The sequence below is a fragment of the Aplosporella prunicola genome (genome assembly GCF_010093885.1).
Source record: "Aplosporella prunicola CBS 121167 unplaced genomic scaffold K452scaffold_18, whole genome shotgun sequence".
In the NCBI taxonomy this organism is placed as follows: Eukaryota; Fungi; Ascomycota; class Dothideomycetes; order Botryosphaeriales; family Aplosporellaceae; genus Aplosporella; species Aplosporella prunicola.
In genome coordinates, this window is record NW_022983546.1 from 173,362 (window position 1) to 195,583 (window position 22,222).

The 22,222-nt window shown below is 55.6% G+C and overlaps 8 protein-coding genes and 1 non-coding gene across 9 annotated transcripts; 5 read left to right on the forward strand and 4 right to left on the reverse strand.

The window, feature by feature from the left end:
* The first annotated feature begins 1,148 nt into the window (after positions 1-1,148).
* Positions 1,149-1,998, forward strand: K452DRAFT_289231 (uncharacterized protein). The gene has a single exon (XM_033540787.1). It carries the CDS (start codon positions 1,558-1,560, stop codon positions 1,744-1,746), a length of 189 nt encoding a protein of 62 aa, XP_033395564.1. The 5' UTR covers positions 1,149-1,557; the 3' UTR covers positions 1,747-1,998.
* Positions 1,989-3,281, forward strand: K452DRAFT_327798 (glycoside hydrolase family 64 protein; the record flags this gene model as incomplete). Its single annotated transcript, XM_033544942.1, has 1 exon — positions 1,989-3,281. The coding sequence occupies one exon, from the start codon at positions 1,989-1,991 to the stop codon at positions 3,279-3,281; it is 1,293 nt and encodes a 430-aa protein (XP_033395565.1).
* Positions 3,282-4,002: 721 nt separating this feature from the next.
* On the reverse strand, positions 4,003-4,091 carry K452DRAFT_t111. The gene has a single exon. It is a non-coding gene; the product is annotated as a tRNA-Ala (tRNA).
* A 470-nt stretch (positions 4,092-4,561) lies between these two features.
* On the forward strand, positions 4,562-5,146 carry K452DRAFT_56790 (uncharacterized protein). The gene has a single exon (XM_033546859.1). The coding sequence runs from the start codon at positions 4,813-4,815 to the stop codon at positions 5,104-5,106; it is 294 nt and encodes a 97-aa protein (XP_033395566.1). The 5' UTR covers positions 4,562-4,812; the 3' UTR covers positions 5,107-5,146.
* Positions 4,699-6,908, reverse strand: K452DRAFT_289232 (uncharacterized protein). Its single transcript, XM_033540788.1, has one exon. It carries the CDS (start codon positions 6,703-6,705, stop codon positions 5,188-5,190), a length of 1,518 nt encoding a protein of 505 aa, XP_033395567.1. The 5' UTR covers positions 6,706-6,908; the 3' UTR covers positions 4,699-5,187.
* Positions 6,909-7,797: 889 nt separating this feature from the next.
* On the forward strand, positions 7,798-9,241 carry K452DRAFT_310231 (uncharacterized protein; the record flags this gene model as incomplete). Its single annotated transcript, XM_033543316.1, has 3 exons — positions 7,798-7,822; positions 7,978-8,323; positions 8,374-9,241. The coding sequence occupies 3 exons, from the start codon at positions 7,798-7,800 to the stop codon at positions 9,239-9,241; spliced, it is 1,239 nt and encodes a 412-aa protein (XP_033395568.1).
* A 1,904-nt stretch (positions 9,242-11,145) lies between these two features.
* K452DRAFT_299837 (uncharacterized protein) lies at positions 11,146-17,761 on the reverse strand (the record flags this gene model as incomplete). Its single annotated transcript, XM_033542274.1, has 3 exons — positions 11,146-12,180; positions 12,230-17,524; positions 17,597-17,761. The coding sequence occupies 3 exons, from the start codon at positions 17,759-17,761 to the stop codon at positions 11,146-11,148; spliced, it is 6,495 nt and encodes a 2,164-aa protein (XP_033395569.1).
* Positions 17,762-18,209: 448 nt separating this feature from the next.
* Positions 18,210-20,320, forward strand: K452DRAFT_289235 (uncharacterized protein). The gene is made up of 3 exons (XM_033540789.1): positions 18,210-18,380; positions 18,431-19,303; positions 19,361-20,320. Exons 1-3 carry the CDS (start codon positions 18,242-18,244, stop codon positions 20,077-20,079), a joined length of 1,731 nt encoding a protein of 576 aa, XP_033395570.1. The 5' UTR covers positions 18,210-18,241; the 3' UTR covers positions 20,080-20,320.
* A 159-nt stretch (positions 20,321-20,479) lies between these two features.
* On the reverse strand, positions 20,480-21,670 carry K452DRAFT_56816 (uncharacterized protein). Its single transcript, XM_033546860.1, has 4 exons — positions 21,249-21,670; positions 21,031-21,143; positions 20,803-20,955; positions 20,480-20,717 (listed from the first exon to the last, which is right to left on the reverse strand). Exons 1-4 carry the CDS (start codon positions 21,500-21,502, stop codon positions 20,563-20,565), a joined length of 675 nt encoding a protein of 224 aa, XP_033395571.1. The 5' UTR covers positions 21,503-21,670; the 3' UTR covers positions 20,480-20,562.
* Between the last annotated feature and the right edge of the window lie 552 nt (positions 21,671-22,222).

The window sequence follows — 22,222 nt, forward strand, 5'->3', positions numbered from 1 at the left end:
AAAAAAAAAAAGAAAAGAAAAAAAAGAAAAGAGAAAAAAAAAGAAAAGAAAAGAAAAACCCAAACTAAAAAGCGTAAACCGGTCAGCGGAGAGACATCTCTGCCTTCCCCGCCTTCCCGGCATACCCACCCACCCACCTACAGCGCTCTCGTCTATGCTCGTACGAGTACATAGTAGGTACCTCTAGTTAGCGACGTGGCTAGTGCGTGCGGACCGGGTAAGCAGCAGCACACCCAACCACAACCGCATCCACAACCACAGGCACAGGCACGACCGCACCCGTCCGTCCGTACACTCGATACAGTGCAGTACAGTACAGTACCGTACCGAGCCGGCCAGCCACCAGCCCAGCTACCTACGTACTCAGACACTCTTAGCACCTAACGTCAAATAGCCGTTTGCGCGCACGGCGCGATCGGGCTCTACAACTGGAGTTGGAGTTGGAGCTGGAGCTGGAGCTAGGGTAAGGGGCGGGCATGACATGATCACGGCGCGCGGGCGAGCGGCTTGCTTGCTTGCATAGCTGCCTACGGGTTAGTGGCGACGTGGATGGGTAGGTAGGTAGCTGGCTGGTTAGTTGGCTAGTTGGCTAGTTGGTTAGTTGGTTGGAAGGGCTGCAGCGCCGGCGACAGGCCGCCAACCTACATTCATCCAGCCAGCCGGCCAGCGTCTTGTCTTGCTGGGCCAGGTAGGAGGGTAGGCAGGCAGAGTCAGGCCCGCGAGGGTGCGGCAGCTGATGCGCGCGGGTGGGTGATGCTGACTGCAGCGTACGGCGGCGAGAGACGGAGAGAAGGAGAAGAAGATAGTGTGTGTAGGATGGAGAAAGAGAGAGAGCCAAGACGATGTCCTGCGGGCGTGACGGACTTGGCCTGATGGACTAAACTCTCCTCAGGCAGACACTGCGTACAGTACGCCTACATATGCCGGACCGGCTATTACCTAGGACCGCCACGCCTCCTCCGCTTCTCGGCTGAGTGCGGAGTAAGAGTGTTCGGCTCGCCTGTCAACGAACGAACGACGCCAACCAATCCCAACCGCGCCCGATCCCAGACACCGACAACCGCAGCGTCCCACACGCCACACACACAGAGAGATACACCCACGCCCTACACCACCTACACACACACACACACACACACACGCCCCCGCCCCCGCCCCCGCAACTCGCGTGTTGCGTGCGTTGCGCCTGTCTCACGCCCCCGGTTCTTGGCCCTGGCCCCGCACTAGTCCACGCGCGCAAGCGTTCGCAACATGTCGCGCCAGTCGCCCGCGTCATGCGTGCTGCGAGATGCTGCCGAGGATCTGGGGTGCATGCATGCGTGCGCCGGACGTGCCCGCTGCTGCTGCTGCGGCGTCGCCTGACGTGCGTGCGGGAGTGTGAGATGTGATGGGAGGAGTGTGTGTTGTTGTGTTGTTTTTGTTGCTGTTGTTGGAGGTAGCTGGGTGTGTGGGTGTGTTTGGTAGAGGAGGTTGGAGGGAAGTTTGGTTATCGCTTGGCCACCCTGCGTCGCTGCTCAGCCAAGTCAGAGCTCGGCCTGCTTCTGCTGCTCGGGCCGAATGGCCACGGCGTGCACTGCTGGGCCTGGGATGCGGGCCTGTTTTTCCACGGCCATGATGATGGCGGCCTGGGGCGTGATTGACTTGTGCCTGGCTGATTGGCCCAAGACTCAGGCATGTTTTGGCTCTGGCAAGTTTGGCAACCCGGGCCTGCCCTATTCTATTCTTCTCTCGTCGCTTGTCTCTTGACCACCTGTTTCCTTGCAGTCAGCCGCGTGTCGGTGCACGTTGCCGCAGGGCTTTGTATATATGCTTCTGGTCCTGCTGCTTGAAGCGCTGTTTATTACTACCACTACTGCTACCGTACGCCTGCTCTTCGTTTGGCGAAATACCCTTCTTCTTCTTCTTCTTCTTTGGAGTCTACTGCTTTCACTTTGCCATTGCATAGCATCATTCTTGTCCCTCAATTGTTTCTTCCATCTCTCTCCACCATGCCTTTCAGCGAGCTCATCGGCAAGATCCTGCACCTGCGGCGGTCCCGCTCGACAACCACACCGGCCACGAAAGAAGCTCCAGCAGCCCCAGCACGCGTGTCAGCCGGCCCAACAGGAGCGCAACGCCGGGCCATCTCGGCGCAAGCGCCCCTCCGCGCCGCAGAAACAACGCTGGACTTCGAGCTGGTGAACAACACGACGTCCAGCACCGTGTACGCGTACATCACAGGGCAAGCACTGGACAACAACTCGGCGCTCTTCCTCCTCCAAGCCGACGGGCAGACAGCGTACTACCCCAGCTCGCCCAGCAGCGTAGGCAGCGCCCTCTCGGCCGACTGCGCCATCCCGCTCGGCGCGCCCGGCAGCAGCAAGAAAGTGACGATCCCGCACCTGGCGGGCGCGCGCATCTGGTTCGCCGTCGACGCGCCCCTCACCTTCCTGCTGAACCCGGGCCCGGCGCTCGTCGAGCCCGCCGTCACCAACCCCTCGGACCCCAACATCGACACGACGTGGGGCTTTGCCGAGTTCACGTGGAACTCTGCGCAGCTGTACGCCAACATCACCTACGTCGACTTCTTCTGCCTGCCCATCGCCCTGACCCTCACCAACGCCGCGGGCAGCACGCAGCACGTCGCGGGCAGCGACGCCAACGGCCTCGCCACCGTCTGCCAGGGCTTGGAAGCCCAGTCCGCCGCCGACGGCGCGCCCTGGTCCTCCCTCATTGTCAAGAACAGCAGCGGAGGGTACCTGCGCGCGCTCAGCCCCAACGACGGCATCGTCACCAACAGCGCGCTCTTCCAGGACTACTACGCCCGCTACGTCGACAGCGTATGGGCGCACTACGCGGCCGCGACGCTGAGCGTCGACACGCAAGCCTCGTACGGCACGCTGTCCGGGCGCGTCGACGGCGACGCGCTCGTCGTGGGCAACGAGCGCTTCGCGCGCCCCTCGGCCGCCGACATCTTCAGCTGCAGCACGGGGCCGTTTGCGAACGCTTCGGGGTCCGCCGAGCGCAACGCGATTATCCCGCGCCTGGCGGCGGCGTTTAATCGCAGCACGCTGCTGAAGGAGGAGGTGACGCCGGCGGAGACCAGTGCCAGCTACTACAAGGAAGAGGTCACGAACCATTATTCGCGGATTGTGCATGAGGCCAATTTGGATGCGAGGGGCTACGCGTTTCCCTATGATGATGTTGCGCCGAATGGGGGTGGGGACCAGAGTGGTAGTGTTTTTGATGGCGCGCCCGTGCTGTTGAGGGTTGCGGTGGGGGGGAATGGCGCTAGTGCGTAGGTGGTGCGGAGCGGAGCGGAGCAGAGCGGTGTGGTGTGTGGGTGGGCGGGTATAGGGATGGAGGTGATAGTGAAGAGCAGAGCAGAGCAGAGCAGAGCAGGGCCGGGCCCCTACCTCATCTCACGACAGAACTTGGAACGGTCAGATCATGCATACCACGCACATTATTTCTTTCGGATTATATACATTCCCCATTCATGAACATCATTCTCTTCGTCAGCAGTAAGCAGCAGCACAGATAGACTCGCCAGCAGACTAGGCAGATACCACATCCACACCTACATGAATATACCCGTATATTATACCATATACTATGCCGCGAGCATTGACGTCACGTAGTGTAGCAAACTAAACCATAAGGAAGCATAGCTGAGTGCTAAAATTAAATACCCTGCCTAGGTTACTATTTCTCTCTCTCTCTCTCTCTCTTTACTTTAAGCGAACGACGTAGCTACTAAGGATATACATGCTAAGGACGTAGGATAGAGAGAATAGACATGTAGATATAACTTTATATTTTGTAATATATATATCTATTTAATACTAAACTACGTAAACCCACCTCTACGTACGTCTTACACCACTACATACACAACCAAAAACTAAACACCAAAAACAATCGATCCCATTTCTTTATTTCTTTTTCCAACAACAGCAAAGCAATCAGCGCCCCTTGTATTTGCTAGTAAGGAGAACCAAAAACAAAACGAAAAAAAAAAGATGGACACTGTGGGAATTGAACCCACGACCTTTCACAGACACAAATGCGGAAGTTGCGAAGCGAAAATCATACCCCTAGACCAAGTGCCCTTTTCATAGAAAACTTTCTTGCAATTTGTATATATATTCTTAAAATATTTTGATTTCCACCACTTTTTCACTCATCATGGTATACCACCATACCGACATCAAAAACATAATGTATTCGCTCTTTTCTGCACATTATTTTGGACGGACGGCCTCGACAGTAGAAACAATCAGCTCATCCATGGTGAATGCGCTCTCACAAAACCGTATTTCGGTTTGCGATACACCGCGCATAGAGTATTATGTGGGAGTGATTTTTTATTTTTCGATCGCGTGGCAACTATCTCTACGTAAAGCACCGGATAATTTGCCCACCCTACATGATAACATACCTGTAAAATTAGATGATATATTTTCTACCCTTAGATGGTTTTAATCTTTATATATTTGTAAGTACCTTTATATCCTTCGAATATTATATTTTTATACCCTCGTAGAATATTCTAGTATCTTCTATATTTCTACCTTTGTATCTTTTTAGATATTATTTCACCTTACATCTCTTTACTTATTTATAGTCATATAGTGCCTACTAATCGTAGCGTGATAGTCTATTATAACTACCTAAGAAGTATTCTATAGGTATTACAGTTTTCTCTTAATATATAGTTGAGGTGGGCAAATTATCAATATCCAGGGCCTTACGCGAAGACAAATCAAACACGATGTAAAACATTCGCTTTGCAAGACTATACGTATATATGTCAATTGCGTGTATATACACATGTACTGTGTACAGATTCATAACAGCATAACCCTCCTCTACATACATATCTACAGATGCATTCCCATTCACCTCTATCTCCTACCACCCACCCACCCCCGCTCGCTCCTTCCCGATCCCACCCCGCCGTCTCCCATCTACGTCCACCCATCCATCAATGAGCCAGGCAGCGAGCGCGCCTCACCGCCAACCCGGGTATACACGTGCGCACAACGGCACGGCGGAGAGCTAGAAACAGACAAAAAAAAAAAGGGAAGGCTTGGATACAGAGAAAAAAAAAATCAAGGGGGATAAAAGAGTAAAAGACCAAAGATGCAACCACCACGCTACAAAGAGGGAGATATAAAGAAGAATGTACCAGGAATCCTCTAGTATCTACACCACAACCATCAACCCGCCACCGCACACCAGTCCGACCATGACCAGCGCGCCCACCAGCGCCGACCTCGGCGGCGCCAACCCCGCCGCAGCGCCCTTCTTGGAGCCGCCCGACTTGGCCGTCGTAGTCGGGGTGCCGAGATCGAACGTGGGGGTGCCAGCGTCCGCCGACGCGGCCGCGGTGCCGCCCGCAACGCGCGAAGCCGTCGGGCGTACGTTGCCGGTGGCGGTTTGCGTGACGGCGACGCCCGACGCCGTGGCGCGCACGCCGGGGACGGTGCTGTTGGTGATTTCCTGGACGTGCGAGTCGCTGGTGTTGAAGTTGGTGTTGGCCAGCGCTACCTGCTCGTTGTGCAGGTCGTAGACGACGTATGCGGACCGCAGGAACGTGTCGCCCAGCAGGATGGGGTCGTCGCCGGCTGGGTTGATACCGAACATGCATGCGTCCTCGCCGTTACGGAATTTCAGCGACTCGCCGGCCGTGTCAAGCAGTGGCACTGTCATTTCGTCCATGCCGACTGTGATGATGGGCCCGTCGGCGCCGCCGAACCCAAACGTGATGTTCGAGCCTGTGGCGCCAATGTTGCAGCGCACCACGTAGCCGAATGTCGGGTCGTTGATCGCACCGACGCCCTTGATGATGTCGTTGGCAATGCTGTTGGGCAGGTATGTCAGCGTGGTGCCGCTGTCCAGAATGGCGGCGAGGTCAATGTTCGGCTGGCTGTATACGCTCTTGCCCGTGCCGCCGGTGATGTTCAGTGACGACATGGCCACGGTGAAGGATGTAATGTCGTTGCTGGACGAGTCGCGCTGAATGGGGAGGGCAATCAGGTCGCCATGGTACTTGGCGCTGTCAACGCCACCGAACAGGATGTTGCCAGTGCTCGAGCTAAGGTCGTTCAGCCATAGACTATAGGCGAGCGAGCTGATGTAGCCCTGGTTTAACAGCTGCACGGGAAAGTTGGGGTATTCGTATCTTTCGTCCGTTTGAGCGATGGTCTCGTCCGAAACGAATGCAATGCCCATAATGCCCTGCGTGCTGCCGCCCGTAGACGTGGCAAGGGCCATGGTCATGTTGGTGATGTCGGTGTCACCCAGGCTGATCGTGTCCTTGATGTAATCGCCGTAGATCTGCGTATTGTCGACATACTGGATTTCGAAAGCGTCCTGAGCGACATCTACAAACGTCGACGAGCGGTCGGGGTCAAAGGAGCCGGTGGTACAGTAGTTTTCCTGGCACTCCTGCGACCCGGCATAGGGGAACCAGATGTCGGCGCTGCCGGTATCGAGCTGCAGCCCTATGGTCTGAGGAGGGGTGCCGACGGTGACGTTGATCTGGTAGAGAGATCTCATGTTGGACAAGCCAGCCTGGACCGTCTTCTGGCGCTTAGCGAGGTTCGCATGGTCGGAAACCTGGTTCTTGGTGAAACCGAAGCCGACCACCTTGGGCTCGGCGGCAGCGGCAAGCTGCAAAAGGCCGGCGGAGGCGGCGAGGGCGGAAGCGAGGGCGGGCATGATGAGTCGTCGAGCGCAATGACAGCCAGGTCTGGCGGGGAGCGAGCGAGGAAGAAATAGGTGCAGGCAGCGGAGGCAAGGAGGCGAGGATGATGCAACAGGCGGGCTCCGGAGAGGGAGGTGGGCGTTAAGTAGCGCGACGCCATCCTAGCGCCTGGCGCCCACAGCAGGCGGCAAGCAGGAGTCGTGCGGGTTTGCGGGTTGCTCGGCAGGATCGGAGCGCGTCAGAGGTTGTCTGAGCCGCCGATCGAAGCTTGGCCGTGAGCTTAATGCGCTGCGTCTGGGGATTCGAGAACAAAGCGGACAAAGCGGACGAGACGCGCGGCCCATTACCTTTACTGTGTATTTTGTCGTCGCCGTCGTTTGCTACTCGAGGCGCCTCCGACGAACTCGGCCCCCGCCGCCACCACCGCCGCGTCCTTCGCCCCCCGGGCTAGCCGCCGTCATGACTTCACACAGCCACAGCTGCCAAACGTTAAACCCTGGATTTGCATTTCCGACAGCCTCCGCCATAACAATAGCATTGTGGATTCCAAACAAACATCTCAGTGGGGTTGGTGAAGTGGCAAGATGGAATTCCACAGTTGCATAGCCACGTCGGTGCGGGTTGCCGGCTAGGCAGCAGTCAAATTTTAGAAAAAGGCCCTCATCGCATCACACCATGCCGAGCCCAGTTATCGAGTGTGAGTGTAGCATCGGGATTATCTCCGTCTACTATAGTGTCGCACTACTCCACTCCATCGGTGCTGACGGCGCATTGCGAAACACAGCATGAGGATGCGGATTTACCGAGCGAGCTCGACTGATCTAGGGCTTACTAGTAAGAAGTTGAGAGCAGATCATGCTCGAGTCGTTTGAGGGATCCGTCCTGCCAGTTATTGAGAAACACCTGCATCAGTCCGACCGTGAAGAATTGAATCTAGAAATTGGATGGTCGGCAGATCAAATTGCGTGTGATGCTCCGTGCCCAGACCAGCCCTACCGCCAAAACCTCGGCGACGCCTCCCCGCAACCTCCACGGCACGACGCATCACAACTCCAGACTCATCCACCCCTGCAACTCCCCCTACCTTCTCTCCAACCATTCCCACCATGGCGGCCACGGCAAAAGACGAAGGTAGGCATCAATCTCGTACTCGTCTTTCCGCATTCCTTGCCCACCATGTCGCACCACGAGCTTGACAGCCAGCTGCGGCCAGTTCGTTCGTGCTCCTAGCCCCGCGGCGGCGCATGCTCATATCTCGCGTCCGAACCACCACTAACGCTCCCCAGCAAAACGCAAAGCAGACGAGGACTTGGGTTCCGCCAGCCCCAAGCGCGCCAAGCAGTTTGGCTCGCCTCCAACCGACGCCCCCGCCGACCCCAAAGACCCGCGCCCTCGCCCCAAAGTGGTGCCGTTCCCGGAGAAGCCTGCCGTCATTGAAGAGCGCGAGGGCGATATCGAGTTCCGCGTCGTGAACAATGACAATGAGAGGGAGAGCACCATCATCTTGACGGGCTTGAAGTGCATCTTCCAGAAGCAGCTGCCGAAGATGCCTAAGGACTACATTGCGCGGTTGGTGTACGACAGAACGCACTTGTCGATGGCTATCGTCAAGAAACCGCTGGAAGTTGTTGGGTAGGGTGGACCTTCTGGCACGGGACTGCGGCTTGCTAACGCATTCGCAGCGGCATAACATATCGGCCATTCCACGGACGCGGCTTTGCTGAAATCGTCTTCTGCGCCATCTCGTCAGACCAGCAAGTCAAGGGCTACGGCGCCCATCTCATGTCGCACTTGAAAGACTACGTCAAAGCGACAACAAAGGAACAAATCATGCACTTCCTCACATACGCCGACAACTACGCCATTGGCTACTTCAAGAAGCAAGGCTTCACCAAAGAAATCACGCTGGCCAAGCCGCAATGGATGGGGTACATCAAAGACTACGAAGGCGGCACGATAATGCAGTGCAGCATGGTGCCGAAGATCCGGTACCTAGAAGTGGGGCGGATGCTACTGAAGCAAAAAGAAGCCGTGAACGCGAAGATCCGAGCCGTATCGCGCAGCTATGACGTGCACGCGCCGCCATCAATCTGGCAAAAGCCAGGGCCGATGCAGAAGATCGACCCACTGACGATCGCGGCGATCAAAGCGTCAGGGTGGTCGCTGGACATGGACGAGCTATCGCGGGCGCCGCGGCACGGACCCAACTACAACACGCTGCTGCTGATCCTGAACGACCTGCAGAACAACACCAACGCGTGGCCCTTCCTGCAGCCCGTCAACAAGGACGAGGTCGCCGATTACTACGACGTCATCAAGGAGCCTATGGACTTGGCTACCATGGAGGAGAAGCACGAAAAGGACATGTATCCCACGCCCGAGGACTTTGTCCGCGATGCTATGCTCATTTTTAATAACTGTCGCAAGTACAATAATGAGCATACGCCGTATGCCAAGGCGGCGAATAAGCTGGAGAAGTACATGTGGAGCCGCATGCGCGATATCCCGGAGTGGAGCCATTTGGAGGGGGAGTATGCGCACGGGAAGTAGGTGAATGGAAGGTGGGTTAGCGAGGTGGGTGGTGGTGGATATTGTGTAGGTAGAGTGGAGCGGAGTGGAGCGGAGTGGAGTGGACTGGTGGCAGTGACTGTACGACTGTAGCGATGATTCGAGAGTACAGTTGTCGGAAGTTAGGCAGGTGTGTAGGCGACAAGACCGCCATACATGGTTGCAGCATACCCGAAAAGGTTGGCGTAAAGGAATGGAGGGAGGGCCCCGAAAGGAGCGAAAGCAACCACCCAGCCGCGTGCCAAGGGACCAGGTTCAGCAGGTGCGGTTCAGCGAAGCGATTCAGCGGGTGCGGTTCAGCGGGACAAAAGACCGAGACGAGCGATGACGGATACAGATATACCACCTATACACACAGACACGACGCAGCTGCGACGCGACACGCCAAGCCGTGGGCGTCGCTAGGTATGGATTGGAATGATGGCGTTTATGGCGGTTGGCTATCATATACTACTTCTTTTTTGGGTTTGGTTTGGTTGGGCTGGGTAGGTGGGTGTGTACGGGTATTGACTGGTTGGTTAGGTTTAATGGATATGTTCTAGTCGATTCGGTTTGACTTGATTGCTTGCGTGTTGCGTATTAGTGCGGCTGCGATTAATTAACGTGTCTATCTTATTATTATATTCGATAGATACTGCGTGAGGGAGCTAGGTTTTAGTAGGGTAGTACTTCCTTCCTGTTCGGTTAAACTTAAACCTACACACACACACATATATATACACGTATACGTACGTAGGCTACTAGAATCTTCCCTAACCTTCTACGGCCCTCTCGACTCTTCTATAATCTTCTAATCTCGTACGCACGTCCCCTTCTCTTGGGTATATAAACAGCCCCCCCTCCCCCTTCCTCCTCCTTCCTCCCCCTTCTCCCCCTTAGCTCTCTCTCTTCTTCCCCTCTTACCTCTACGCCCCTCCCCTTCTTCCTCCGATTTAGAAAACGCGTTCGTAATAATTAACCCTCCTCTATACGACGCACGCACTACTCCTAGTAGGCATATATATATCCTACCCTAACTAAACAAACGCGCAAACCGGTACCGGGTAGAAGCTACTTAGAAGGAATAGTAGAAGTAGGTAATACGGTATAGTATGGTATGGCATTCTCACCTACTTACACTCACACTCACTCATCGCTATACTCCTACTTTTATATCACCTACAATCCAATTCGGTTTAATTTAACAATTCAATTTACCCATCCATTTACCCACCCTCTCTCCCTACCAACCACACACTCCAACATCCCACACGAGCACGCACGCACACACACACGTACACACGCGCACAAGCAAGCAAACATACATACAAGCATACATACGAGCAAGCAAGCAAGCAAGCAAGCAAGTGGTATCTATCCCATCCGTCGCTATGCAGTTTCAACCGAAGTGCAAGAAAAACCTAGCCCAAGCCAAGCCCAAGAAGCCCAGCCCCAGTAAGAAAGAAAGAAAGAAAGAAAAAAAGCGCAATTTGAAAAGACGTGCTGGAAAGTGCGAGGAAGAAAGCGAGTGAATGTGTGAGTGAGTGTGAGAAAGCCGAAGAAGCTGAAGAAACAGAAGAAGTAAAAAGTAAAAAGTGAAAAGCAGATAAAACGCAAAAGCGAAACCCGTACACCTGGCCCTGTCCCCCATCCATCCGTGTCCTATGAAGATCCGTCATTCCAGTCTGTAAAACGCCTATCCAGTCCCGTCCCATCCCGTCCCTTCCCGACCATAAGAAAAAGTTTGTGTGTTCGCGCGTATGTGTGTATATGTTGCAAAAACGGACCACCAACCCACCCCATCCACGACCCCATTCCCCCTTGCACTTACAATTTCACTCCTACTCCTGCTCCCACTCCCACTCCCAACCCCACCCTCACCACTCCAACCACAACCACCACCCCCACTAACGCCTCTTATACTTATCCTCGATCCGTCTCCTACTATCCCTATCCAACGCATTCGCCGCCCCAAGCAACACCCCCCCAGTCGCCCTCGTAACGCCCGTCAACGGCCTAAGCACAACCACCGGCGCGCGCTTGACAACCGCCCTCGCCGCCCCCGCCGCGCTGCCGCTCTCCATGACCTCACCCGGAATCGCGATGATGGCCTCGCGCGCAGTCGCGAAATCATGCTGCAGATGCTGGCGCGCACTCAGAATACCCGCGCGCACGCCGATCGGCTGGTTCGCGTAGTGCGAGAAGGCGCGCGGCGCGTCGGCCGGGGAGTGGTTCGTTGGCGGGGAGACCTCGTCCCAGCCGCCTGCGTCGCTGTGGCTGTGGCTGTGGCTGTGGCTGTGGCTGTGGCCGTGGCCGCCGCTGCTACTGCCGCTGGGCCCGGCTGTGGGAGAGAGGATCGTCTCTGCGCCTGATAGCATCGAGTGCGTCCCGATTGAGACCTTGGCCCCGAGACGCAGAATCTCCGTCGTGGTTGTCTTGGCAAAGGCAGAGAGACCCTTGCTTGCGCTGCGCAGCAGGCGGCCGTCTTTCTTGTACTCGCGCATTGGCACGTCCACGAGGTTTCGGAAGCCCCCAGCGACGTTGGCTACAGGTCGGACCATCGCAAGGCCAGTGAGAATGCCCGCGAGCTGGTTGTACTTGACGTCGGGTGTCCAAATACCACTGAGCGTGTCGTGCAGTTTGTCGAGACCCGCTACACCGTAGAGAATGCAGTGTCTCAACTTGATCTCTGTGCCGTCTAGCGTGACAAAGTTCATAAACTCAGTCGTGCGTCCTGAGCGCAGGCCGGCGTAGTCGACTCTCTTGGGTTTGTAATCCAGCTTCAGGAGCACTTGGTGGACATCAAGACGTTGAATAAACGGCTGCCCGCCGGAGTTCGGAGCTGGGTTAGGCGCGAGGCTGTCGTCTTTGAACTCGAAAAATCGAGTGATGAAATCGAGAGCGTCTTGATCGACATGGAGTCGAAGAGGCAAAACCCGGACCTGAGACAGGTTAGCAAGTGTATTAGACAAACAAAAAGTGGACATCTACCTTGATGACGAGTTCCGTCGCGGCCAAATCCTGGACTGGCCGAACATTCATGACATTCAGGTTGAGCATCGGATACCCCATCGGCCGCTCTCCCTGGTCGTGGTCGTAGGTTACGAACTTCTTCCAGGACGACGAAGGCACATGGTCAATGACCTCAAGGTCCTGGACGCGTAGATCGACCATTTTCTGGACCTCGTTGACACCAGGAGCCAACACCACCAAATCAGCAGAGATGCCCTTGAGCTCAAACGTGATCTTGTGGTGACGGCCACGCTCCAGATGAAGCCTATTATGCCTGGATCGAGGGCGTGCAGTCGACCTCGAGGCATTCGTGGTGGCATAACTGGTCTCGCTGACAGAGTCGTCCGTAACCTTTCCTTTGATGGCCATGTTGAGCTGTCGCCGCGTCTCTTCTGCCGACTGGTTGACAGGGACAGAAACGTAGACAGACCCAAATAGCAGATCTTCCTCAACCTCGAGACCATCATCCTCGCCATCGCCTTGTTGCATCCTCTCGAGTCTTTCCCGCCGTCCTTGCGCCCGAGTCTGGACTTCCTCCAGTTTCTGGCCCAGCTTCTCCCTGGTTCTCGGCCAGTCATAGCCATCGTAAAGGTTCCAGATGAAGTGTATGTTTTGCACATGAAGTTTCAAGGGAATCTCGTCCGAGGAAAATTGTAGGTCAGAGTACTTGTTCGCCGTTGAATTCCAACCCTGGACATCCGGTCCATCTTGTGGCTTCCCGAAAAAGTCATCGTCAAAGTTGAGCTCAATGTCTTCAGAGTTGTTCGGTTCAGATGATTCCGGAGCCTTCTTAGGAGATGCCACTGACGGTTCGAAAGAGTCTACCGCCATTTCATCCATCTCAGGCAGCTGAGTGTAGTCATAAATGGCACCCTCAAAATGAAGACCTTCAGGCTCATCTTCATTTACAATGACAGACTGATCCAGCTGGAGACTTGCCGAGAGATTGTCTTCGTCGGTTTCCGGAATGGTATCTCCGACAAGAGAAGCCATCACATTGGCAATAGGCTCGACCTTTGTCCGGTATTGGGTTTCTGTGGATGGAGGTTGAGGCGGTGCGAGCCCTCCAAACAGCGCAAAGAGTGTTTGAGTTGAATCCGCACAACTTTCCATGACGAAGAGGTCATTGTTGAACTCGATCGCGACGTTACGGTTCCCGTTGTCTTGCGGTTCCGAAATCTTGACCACAGCTTTAGCCTTCGAAGTAGTCCCCACCGAAACGAAGCCCAAGCGACAAAGATCCATCACTTGCTGGCTACCAAGCTCCGCAGAAGGAGGCCTGATGCTAGAGTCATACATGTCCGAAGCAAGTCGCCCGGAATCATCAATGATGAGCAAGGATGCCTTTCTGATGTCGAGGTTGGCTGTCATGTCTGCATCCTGTACAAGAGTCCCGCCAAACCGCGTGTTGGTAAGCACAAGAAGAGCCTTGGCAGGGTTGCCTCTAGGGTTCAATCCAACTGCACAATCGCGAAGTAGCACGTCCAGGTTCATGGGGCGTGCAGTTTGTACAGACTTTCCACTAGCTCCGGAGGATTGTCTGGTGATGCCAGGGGATGAGACGCTCTTGATTGTTGCCATCGAAGAAGCCAATCCGAGGGCCACATCCTCTCCGGTGCTGTCCTCCGATAGACCCAGAATCGCCATGACTGTGGAAACCCGATAGTCGAATAGAAGGTTGAACAGCTTCAACTTAAGGGTCGGCTCCATTTCGTCGCCAAGCATCCGTGCCATCAGACAAGGTATCTTTTCGTCGCTTTTGTCCGGTGTGTTGACTAGATCAATTAGAGTCTCCGTTCTGTCCCGGACAGCCTCCATTGAACGAACTTCGAGCGCGATAAGAGCTGGCAGACCAATGTGGGCAAGCCGCATGTTTCCGCATGTCAACGACACAGAGCCGATACGGTCATTGACATACACCTCAACGTTGCACAAGGCTGCATCGACCATCGTGAGTATGCCAGGCCGCTCATCATCCGGGAGAAGCTTGGCGACGCTGGACAGCTTGGCAACATCCCTGGCGAGGCACTGAAATTGCTGCAGGTCATCCAGGTTGGATACCTTGAGTCGAATTTCTTTCCCAACTCTGACGCGGACGAAGGACCCCTTCCTCCTTTGCGAGAGCAGCGTTTCAATCAAGATATCATCATCGGACTCGTACTTAAAGTGCGTTGGAGTAATCAGAGACAGAAGTTCCTCCAGGTCCTTCTCCGTAGGCGTGAAAGCGTATTCCACCTTTGTATCGTCGACCTCCGTAATCAAGGGCACTTCGTGATCCTCAAAGCCCGATAGATGGGGACCGGACAATTTGGCATGTCTGATGGTTACTCCGACTATATCTCCTCGGACAATAGCCTTGATGACGCTCGTCTCCAGAAGAACACCGCAGCTCTCGCCTTGGAGACGGAATGTAAGACCTTCGAAACGAGCATTGATCTTTGGTGCGGGTTTCGGCGGGCTGTCGCTCACAGACGAAACCGGTGATGTAGGCTTCGGTGATGAAGGAGGCAGGGTACAAGTCGACGCGATTTGGTTTCCAATTCTCAGGACCCCACTGAAGCCGCCGTAAGAGGCAAAGGTGTCGTCCAGCTTCTGCACATCCAAAGTAGCGCGCAACGGACGAGTAGATATGTTTATCTCGGAACGATCTCCATCTTGCGTATAAGTCAAGGAGAGATCATGTTCTTGCAATTTCTTCAGACCGACAGTGGTATCTTCCAAACCCGAGCTCGAGTCGAATGAGAGAATCCGCTGGTCATTGAACCCAAGGACGAATGTTCCAAGATTGAGCGTCAATTTGGAAACTCCCGCGATTGTGTTAGCGGTGACTTGTAGGTTTGTGATTCGAAGGTCAAGCAAGATATCGGACTGGTCCAGTTGGCCGTGGCGCACGGCTCCTATCGGTCTATCGATAAAGACGGGATGCCCGACCAACTCCTTCACGAGTGTGACCTGGATGCGGTTAACGACACATTTGCCGTTGACACCTTGTCCTGACGGACTCTCTTCTTTGGGGGGCTGAGTGGGGGGTTCTGGAAGGTCACCGAAAAGCTGGCCGATTGCCTTCACAAGGCGACTGATCAGGTAGACCGTATCGACGTCAAGACGCAAGCGCACGGTTCCAATCTCAATTTCAACACCTTCTTCAGCCTTCACACCTGCATCACTTGAACGACGGTCCGAATTTATACGCGCATGACTTGTTGAAGTCCTGTTACGGTCCTTCAAAATGGTCGAGCCCGTCTTGGACCGTGAAGTCGATGCAGCATAATGGGAAAAGGACCCTGGGACTTCATGGTAGGTGGAGGAATCCGCAAAAGCCACTTTCGAGGGACGGATGTTCGACGTTGACGGAGCTACGTCAGAGGAAGCCGCAGGTTTCGCTGCGTCAGGGTTCGGTACCCATATTGAGACGGTGTCAATGTCCGCCAACGGCGTAAACGACTTTGAGGGCGCAACGGGCTTGTTATCCTGCATCTTCTCTTGCCCCAGAATTGCAGAAGTGGCCAGGTCAGTGTTTGCTCGGCTGCGCGGGCGAGGGGTATCACAGCCGTCGTCCTTTTCAGCAATGGTGCCAAGCGGGGAAACGCCAAATTGGGCCAGATTCGGGTGATGTATTTGTTCAGAATCGCCACTGGAAGTGCTTGAAGTGTCCCAGCCTCCGGGTATATGGAACTGCCTGCTCGATTGGGTCGACGCTTCACTAAAAGCACTCATGTACATACTTTCCGCCTCTTCATGGCTGAATAGCATAGACTGCGAGAGTCCATGGCGCTCAGATGTAGCAGGCGAAGAGGGAGGGCTCTGTGAGCTATCAGACCCTAGGTTCGGTGTTTGATCGCCGGTGTTGGAAAGTCGGTCAGTAGAGGCAGTTTGACGGTCAGTAACTTCAACATCGGAAGAGTCATGCTTGAGCACAGGTTGAGACCTGGATACTGGCGATGACTCGTTTTGCTCCTGTAATGCACCATCATTCTGGAGGCGCGCAGGCAGCGACGTGTTGGAAGCTGCCATATGCGTGCTCCGAGGACTTGAAAAGTTCCCCGAAACATTGTTTATGCTTCCTCGGCTCTGACTCGGACCCTGTTCTCCAATGTTGGAATCAAAGAGCCCGTCGTCCACTGCGTGTTGTAAGAACGAATCTTCACCATACATGCTCTCCTGGCCGAATCTCTCAGATCCAGAGAAGGAGCCTGCCAAATGATTGGTAGGTCTATGTTCATCTTCGTCAGCATTTCCGAATCTATCTTCATCTGTAGTCATGGACGATGCCGCCATTCCTTCAACCCGACTTCTCGATTGTACTGGCGTCGGGTTAGGAGATTCCACATGGGTTGAGGCTGCGGAGCTTCCGAAATGGGGCGACGAATGAACATCGTTTCCAGAGAGTGAGGCTACAGAACCTCCGACGGTAGGCGACATGGGAGCATCGTTGCCCGAAAATGAGGTTGCAGATCCTCCAATGTTAGGCGATGCAGGAGCATCGTTGCCAGGCTCCGAAGGGGCCCGGCTGGCCGGCTTGTGATGCGAATTTGTACTCGTGGTAGAAGAAGCAGGATGCGAAGTTATTCTGCTCCTAGACATGCTCTTCTCATCCAGCAATAGCCCCGTACACAAGTTCACCAACGAGATCTGGCGCTTCCCGGGTTTTGAATCCACGGTCGACGGCAAGGGTGATGCATCCTGCGGACGCAAGGGAACACCCGCCGACGTCAGACCCTCGACAGCAATCTTGCCGATATGAAAGACCACACCCGCAGTGATAGTTTCGTCATCATCCCAGCCTTCCGACGGTATCTCGGTCTCGACCTCGACCTCCACCCCCTCGATCGACACTTGTAAGCGATCGCGAATCCCGTTGAAGAAGTTCGTGACAACAGACGGCAGGGTCAAGCCCACGCCGGTGCCGAGCTCCGACTCCTCCAGCTCCTCTTCATGGACACTCGCCGCAGCCGCGGTCGGCTCGTGTAGGTGTTGCGACTGGGAGCTTATGGCGGCCTCGAGCTCTCTGCGATCCTCAGCCGGCTCCTCCTGGAGGAAGGACTCGGCTAGATCTTGCGGCGTGGGAATCGCCTCGGGGTGCGAGGGTTTGGCACGGGACTTGTTCCGGGCAGCGGGAGTGGCGCTGTCCTGGACAGCCTTCGCCTTGACCGTGACGCCATCGACCTCGATGACTATTCCACTAGTATGAAGATCGGCGGGGATGGTGATGCGAAGGAGGTTGACCGAGGCGCGGGTGACGTGGATGTTGGGCGGAAGCAGGGAGGAGATTTTCTGTAAGGCAGGGCAGGTTAGCAGTCAGTCAGAGGCATCGAGTAGCGGGGGAATAGCGAGGCGGCGACAAACCTTGGTCCGCAGGCCAACGTCGCCTAGCGAGATGGTGCTTTTCTTGCCCAGGGTGAAGTTGAGACGGTCCAGGTCCAGAGCATCGCCGTCGAGAAAGTCGATGCGCGAGAGGGCGAAGCGGAGCAGACGCGACTTGAGGCCGGCGGGCAGGAAGTAGGAAGCCATGGTGGTGGCTGCGGCGCGCCCCGCGGGGACGGAGGCGTTGGAAAAGATGTAAAAGACAGCCGGACGGGCAGGGTGCGTGTGTCTAAGGCGCGTCGGCCGACATGGGCGCGTGCAGGAGCAGGAGGTACATGGAGGGAACACACGGGGAGCAGCGATGTTGTAATGGCACAGGTGCCCGGTGTCACTCTCATGGGGGAAGCTAGGCGATAAGGCACTTATCAGAGAGCCCCGGCGCTAAACCGAGAGGCTTCGTGGTCCTCTTGGTCCCGCCGCCGCCCTTACGCTTGGAGCGCCGCGTCTGCCTTCCAATCTCTCCACCGCACGTCAGCGTTCTGCACTGCACGTCCAGTCTTGCCTTTCTCGGGGAGCCACCACTCCACTTCCCAACTGCTCGCGACCCACTACTGGCACGCCGGTATCCTCCGCGGCCGCGCGCATCCCCCAATCTCGACCCGTGACTCACGCCCTACCCTCCGCCATATGGATCGCCCGTCGATCGAGGAAGACGACGCCGCCTGGCACCAGGCCGAGGGCGTCCCTCGCCTAGAGGACCACTTCATCCAAAAGTACCTCGAGGGCCGCGACCGGCTCGTCGAGGAGGAGAAGAAACAGCGAAGTGGTTGGTAACCGATGCTCCCTCTAGGATGATGGTCTGACAGGCATCGTCAGACCGCATCTTCCGCGACAAGCTCTCTCCCACGGCCCTGGAAGCCTGCTCCATTGTCGACCAGATCCGCTTCGAGGAGCAGCAGACGCTATGGACCAAGGACTACGAGAACACTCTCGTCGCCGACCGCGACATCTTCCCCGGCATGATGTTCTCCCTGGCCAAGGAGCGCATGGAGAAGAGCAAGCTGTGGCAGATTGTGCGCCGCATGCCCAAGGGCGCCCTGCTGCACTGCCATTTCGAAGCCATGGTTGAAGTTGACTGGGTCCTGGATCAAGCCCTCGAGACCGAGGGCGTCCACGTGTATGCCGAGAAGGGGCTCTCTGACCCGGCCACGCGCCTGCGGCAGCCCTTCTACTTTACCTTCACTAAGCTCGCCAGCAAGGAAAACGAGCCTCTGTGGTCAGAAACGTACAAGCCCAACACCCCCATTCCCCTGAAAACAGTCGCCGAGAGTTTCCCGGACGGCGGCTCGCAAGGTTTCAGAGCGTTCGTAAAAGCCAGGACGACCATTACCCCTGAAGAGTCCGTCAAGCACCACGACGGCATCAATGATGTGTGGCGCAAGTTCTCGTCAATATTCCCCATTCTTGGTAGTCTAATTTTCTACGAGCCCATCTTCCGCAAGTTCGTGCGCAAAATGCTCACGAACCTCAACGAAGACGGCGTGAAATGGGTGGACGTGCGGTCCGCCTTCGTAGCGCCGTTCCGCAGAGAAGACTCGGAAGAGGTGGACGAGGGGTACGACCGCTTCTTCCAAGCATTCGGCGAAGAGGTGGACAGTTTCAAGGCAACAGAAGCGGGCAAGGATTTCTGGGGGGCGCGCCTGATATGGACGACGCTGCGCTCGTTCGACAAGCGTAAAATAGTAGAGAGTAGGTGCCCCCAACACGGCATTCCCTTTTTCCCGGTCTTCTAACAGCGAAAACCAGGCATGAAGCAGTGCATCTCCTGCAAGCAAGCGTACCCCGATCTGCTTGGCGGATACGACCTAGTAGGGCAAGAAGACCTAGGCCGGCCGCTCCAAGACATCGTGCCAGAGCTATTCTGGTTCAAAAAGCGGTGCATGGAAGAAGGGGTAGACATACCGTTCTTCTTCCATGCAGGTGAATGTCTCGGCGATGGCGACACGACGGACGAGAACCTGTTCGACGCGGTGCTGCTCGGGACACGACGAATCGGGCACGGATTCTCGCTGTTTAAGCACCCGCTGCTGATCGACATGATCAAGCAAAAGAAGATCCTGATCGAGAGCTGCCCGGTGTCGAACGAGATCCTGCGCCTCACCGGCTCCATCATGTCGCACCCGCTGCCAGCGCTCTTGGCCCGCGGTGTCAGCGTCTCGCTTTGCAACGACGACCCCTCGATCCTCGGCCAGGGCAGCTCCGGCATGACGCACGACTTCTGGCAGGCGCTGCAGGGGTGGGAGAACCTGGGCTTGGCGGGGCTGGGCTCCTTGGCGGAGAACAGCGTCCGCTGGGCTAATTACGAGGACTGCACTAATAAGGAGTGGTTGCAGGATATTAAGGACGGCATGTGTGGCAAGGGCGTGCGCGCGCAGTGCTTGAAGCAGTGGGCCGCGGATTGGGAGAAGTATTGCCATTGGATCGTTACTGAGTTTGGCGCCGACGAGAACTTTGATGCTGAGTAGGCGCGTTGTTGTGTTGTTGTTGCTGCTGCTTGTTGTTACTGCTGTTGCTGCTGCTGGACGAAAGGAAGGTGTTTGGGTCTCGGGTTGGCTAGTGTGGGCCCTTGATGTGTTCAACCATACATAGGCGGGGTATTTTCGTATTTAATATGCTACTATTTATCTTCTCGCACACTCTGAATCCACGCTCAAGGGGGAGTACATATCTAATGTAGTTACCCTCACTATATTTCTATTCAAACACACGTACTCGGGCTGCAGGGGAGTGTAAAGTGAGCTAGGAACAGGAGCAAGCTCATTCACACACGCACTGCTACACATAATACAGACTCCAGCTGAAAACACAAACGCTTCAAATCATCAAGATAAATTGTTTCCGACTACAAGACATGTACGCAACCCATTCAACCATCAAAGCAGCGCCTACAAAGCGTACAAAAAAACGCTCTCTCACAACTACCCTACATAGTCACATGAGTCGTATATCTAGAACTGCGAGTCGTGGATGTTGATCTTCTCGATCGTCCACGTCTTGCCGTTGTCCGAGGTGATCATGTCGGAGGCATCGGCCTCGTTCAGCACGAGCGTGTCCTTGAACGCCAGGTCGGCTTCGGCGAGCTTGATGGTCGTCTTCTCGTAGGCTGGTGGGAAGGTGCTGGGTTAGCGGACGGGGACTTTGGAGTAGCTTTTATTTGGAAAAGGGAAAGAAAGGCAGAGCAAACTTACAGTGCGCGGTGACGGTGCCGGAGAGGTCGTTCTGCGCCTCGACGGCAGTGCCCCAGCCGATGGCCTTGCCGGAGGACGACTCCAGCGAGGAGATGACCTTGCCGTCGACGGTGACGGTCTGGGTGTAGTTCTTGGAGGAGTCGTCGTACGCGTCTGCGGGGAGCGAGGGTTGGTCAGTTTTCTGTTATAAGAAGGGGTTGGAAGCGTGCAAGGTATCGGGAGACGTACACTTGATGGTGATGCCCAAGCCAGCGTCAACGGGGACGGAGTCGCCGCTGATCTGCGAGCCCTGCAGCACGCTGGCGAAGACGCACCACTGGTCGTTGGTGCCGCCGCACTCGCTGTTGCTCGCGTTAGCATTGCTTACTCTCTCGCACACACACTTTCTCGCTATCTCTCTTTCTCTTCGTGCGGGTTTGGGTTTGGGTCCGCGCTGCGCTGCTTACCCGTCCTGCTTGTCCGTCGACAGCACAATAGCCTGGATCAGGTCGCCAGAGTCGGTGCCCATGCCCGGCCAGAGCGCGAGGCGGTCCTGCGCCGGGGAGTGCGTCTTGCCGGGGTAGATGGTGGTCTCGGCCTCGACAATGTACGAGTTGGTGGCGCCGAGGGAGTAAGCCGAGCCGAAGCGGATGTTCTCACTCTGGGCGGTGGCGGTGGCAGCGAGGGCGCCGAGGAGCGCAAGGGCCTTGTTGTTCATCATTTTGATGGTGGTGGTAATGGTGGTGGTTTAGAAAAGAATGGAGAGAGAAAGAATGACGGTAGGCTCAGCCTTGTGGTGAATAGATCGAGTAGTAGAAACGGTTGCAGCGCACTTCAACAACTCGTCCGCTGGGGATGGGTGCTTGTGCCATATATGCCGCTCTGCTGCTGCCCCCCAGGCCTCCACCGAGGGTGTGTAACCGATCTCCCGCCTCGCCCGTGAAACATCTCCACGCCAATTTACTCGGGCGGGAAGCGTGTTTAGGGAGCGGCTGGGCCGAAGGATCGTAGGTGCGCTCGTTTATTGTTTCAAGAGTGGTTTGATGTTGAGCAGGGGATGGTTGAAGCAGGACCGAGCTCGCGAGTCATGGCTTCCAACTCCTGTTTCTGGCACAACTCCCCGCCCTTCCACAAATCATCGCCTGGCGCCATGTGGGATTGTCCGGCGCCTGGCCCGTCGTCCCGCTACCATGTGGGAGCCTCTGCATCTGGGCGCGCCGTCAGTTTCTGTTTGGATGTTCTGGCCTGTAGATTATGATGAAATTGCCTACTTCAGCCTCGGGCCCATGCATATTTAAGCACTCTCGGTACGGGCGGCAACTCGGTTCCTCTAAACGGCCTTGTCCCTAGCTATTGCACACATCTTTCCATCACTTTAAGCACGTCAGGAGACACTTGAACCTACTGGGATGGGATAATCTCTTTGTTCCCCCCAGATAGC

What these genes read in the sequence shown, in the direction of transcription:
- K452DRAFT_289231 (XM_033540787.1), top strand. Translation starts at nt 1,558, where the DNA reads ATGGCCACGGCGTGCACTGCTGGGCCTGGGATGCGGGCCTGTTTTTCC.
- K452DRAFT_56790 (XM_033546859.1), top strand. Translation starts at nt 4,813, where the DNA reads ATGTACTGTGTACAGATTCATAACAGCATAACCCTCCTCTACATACAT.
- K452DRAFT_289232 (XM_033540788.1), bottom strand. Translation starts at nt 6,705, where the DNA reads ATGCCCGCCCTCGCTTCCGCCCTCGCCGCCTCCGCCGGCCTTTTGCAG.
- K452DRAFT_289235 (XM_033540789.1), top strand. Translation starts at nt 18,242, where the DNA reads ATGGATCGCCCGTCGATCGAGGAAGACGACGCCGCCTGGCACCAGGCC. An exon ending in GGAGAAGAAACAGCGAAGTG is followed by an intron (nt 18,381 to 18,430) that starts GTTGGTAACCGA and finishes AGGCATCGTCAG; the next exon opens with ACCGCATCTTCCGCGACAAG. An exon ending in CAAGCGTAAAATAGTAGAGA is followed by an intron (nt 19,304 to 19,360) that starts GTAGGTGCCCCC and finishes AGCGAAAACCAG; the next exon opens with GCATGAAGCAGTGCATCTCC.
- K452DRAFT_56816 (XM_033546860.1), bottom strand. Translation starts at nt 21,502, where the DNA reads ATGATGAACAACAAGGCCCTTGCGCTCCTCGGCGCCCTCGCTGCCACC. An exon ending in TCGACGGACAAGCAGGACGG is followed by an intron (nt 21,144 to 21,248) that starts GTAAGCAGCGCA and finishes CGCGAGCAACAG; the next exon opens with CGAGTGCGGCGGCACCAACG. An exon ending in CGGCACCGTCACCGCGCACT is followed by an intron (nt 20,718 to 20,802) that starts GTAAGTTTGCTC and finishes CCTTCCCACCAG; the next exon opens with CCTACGAGAAGACGACCATC.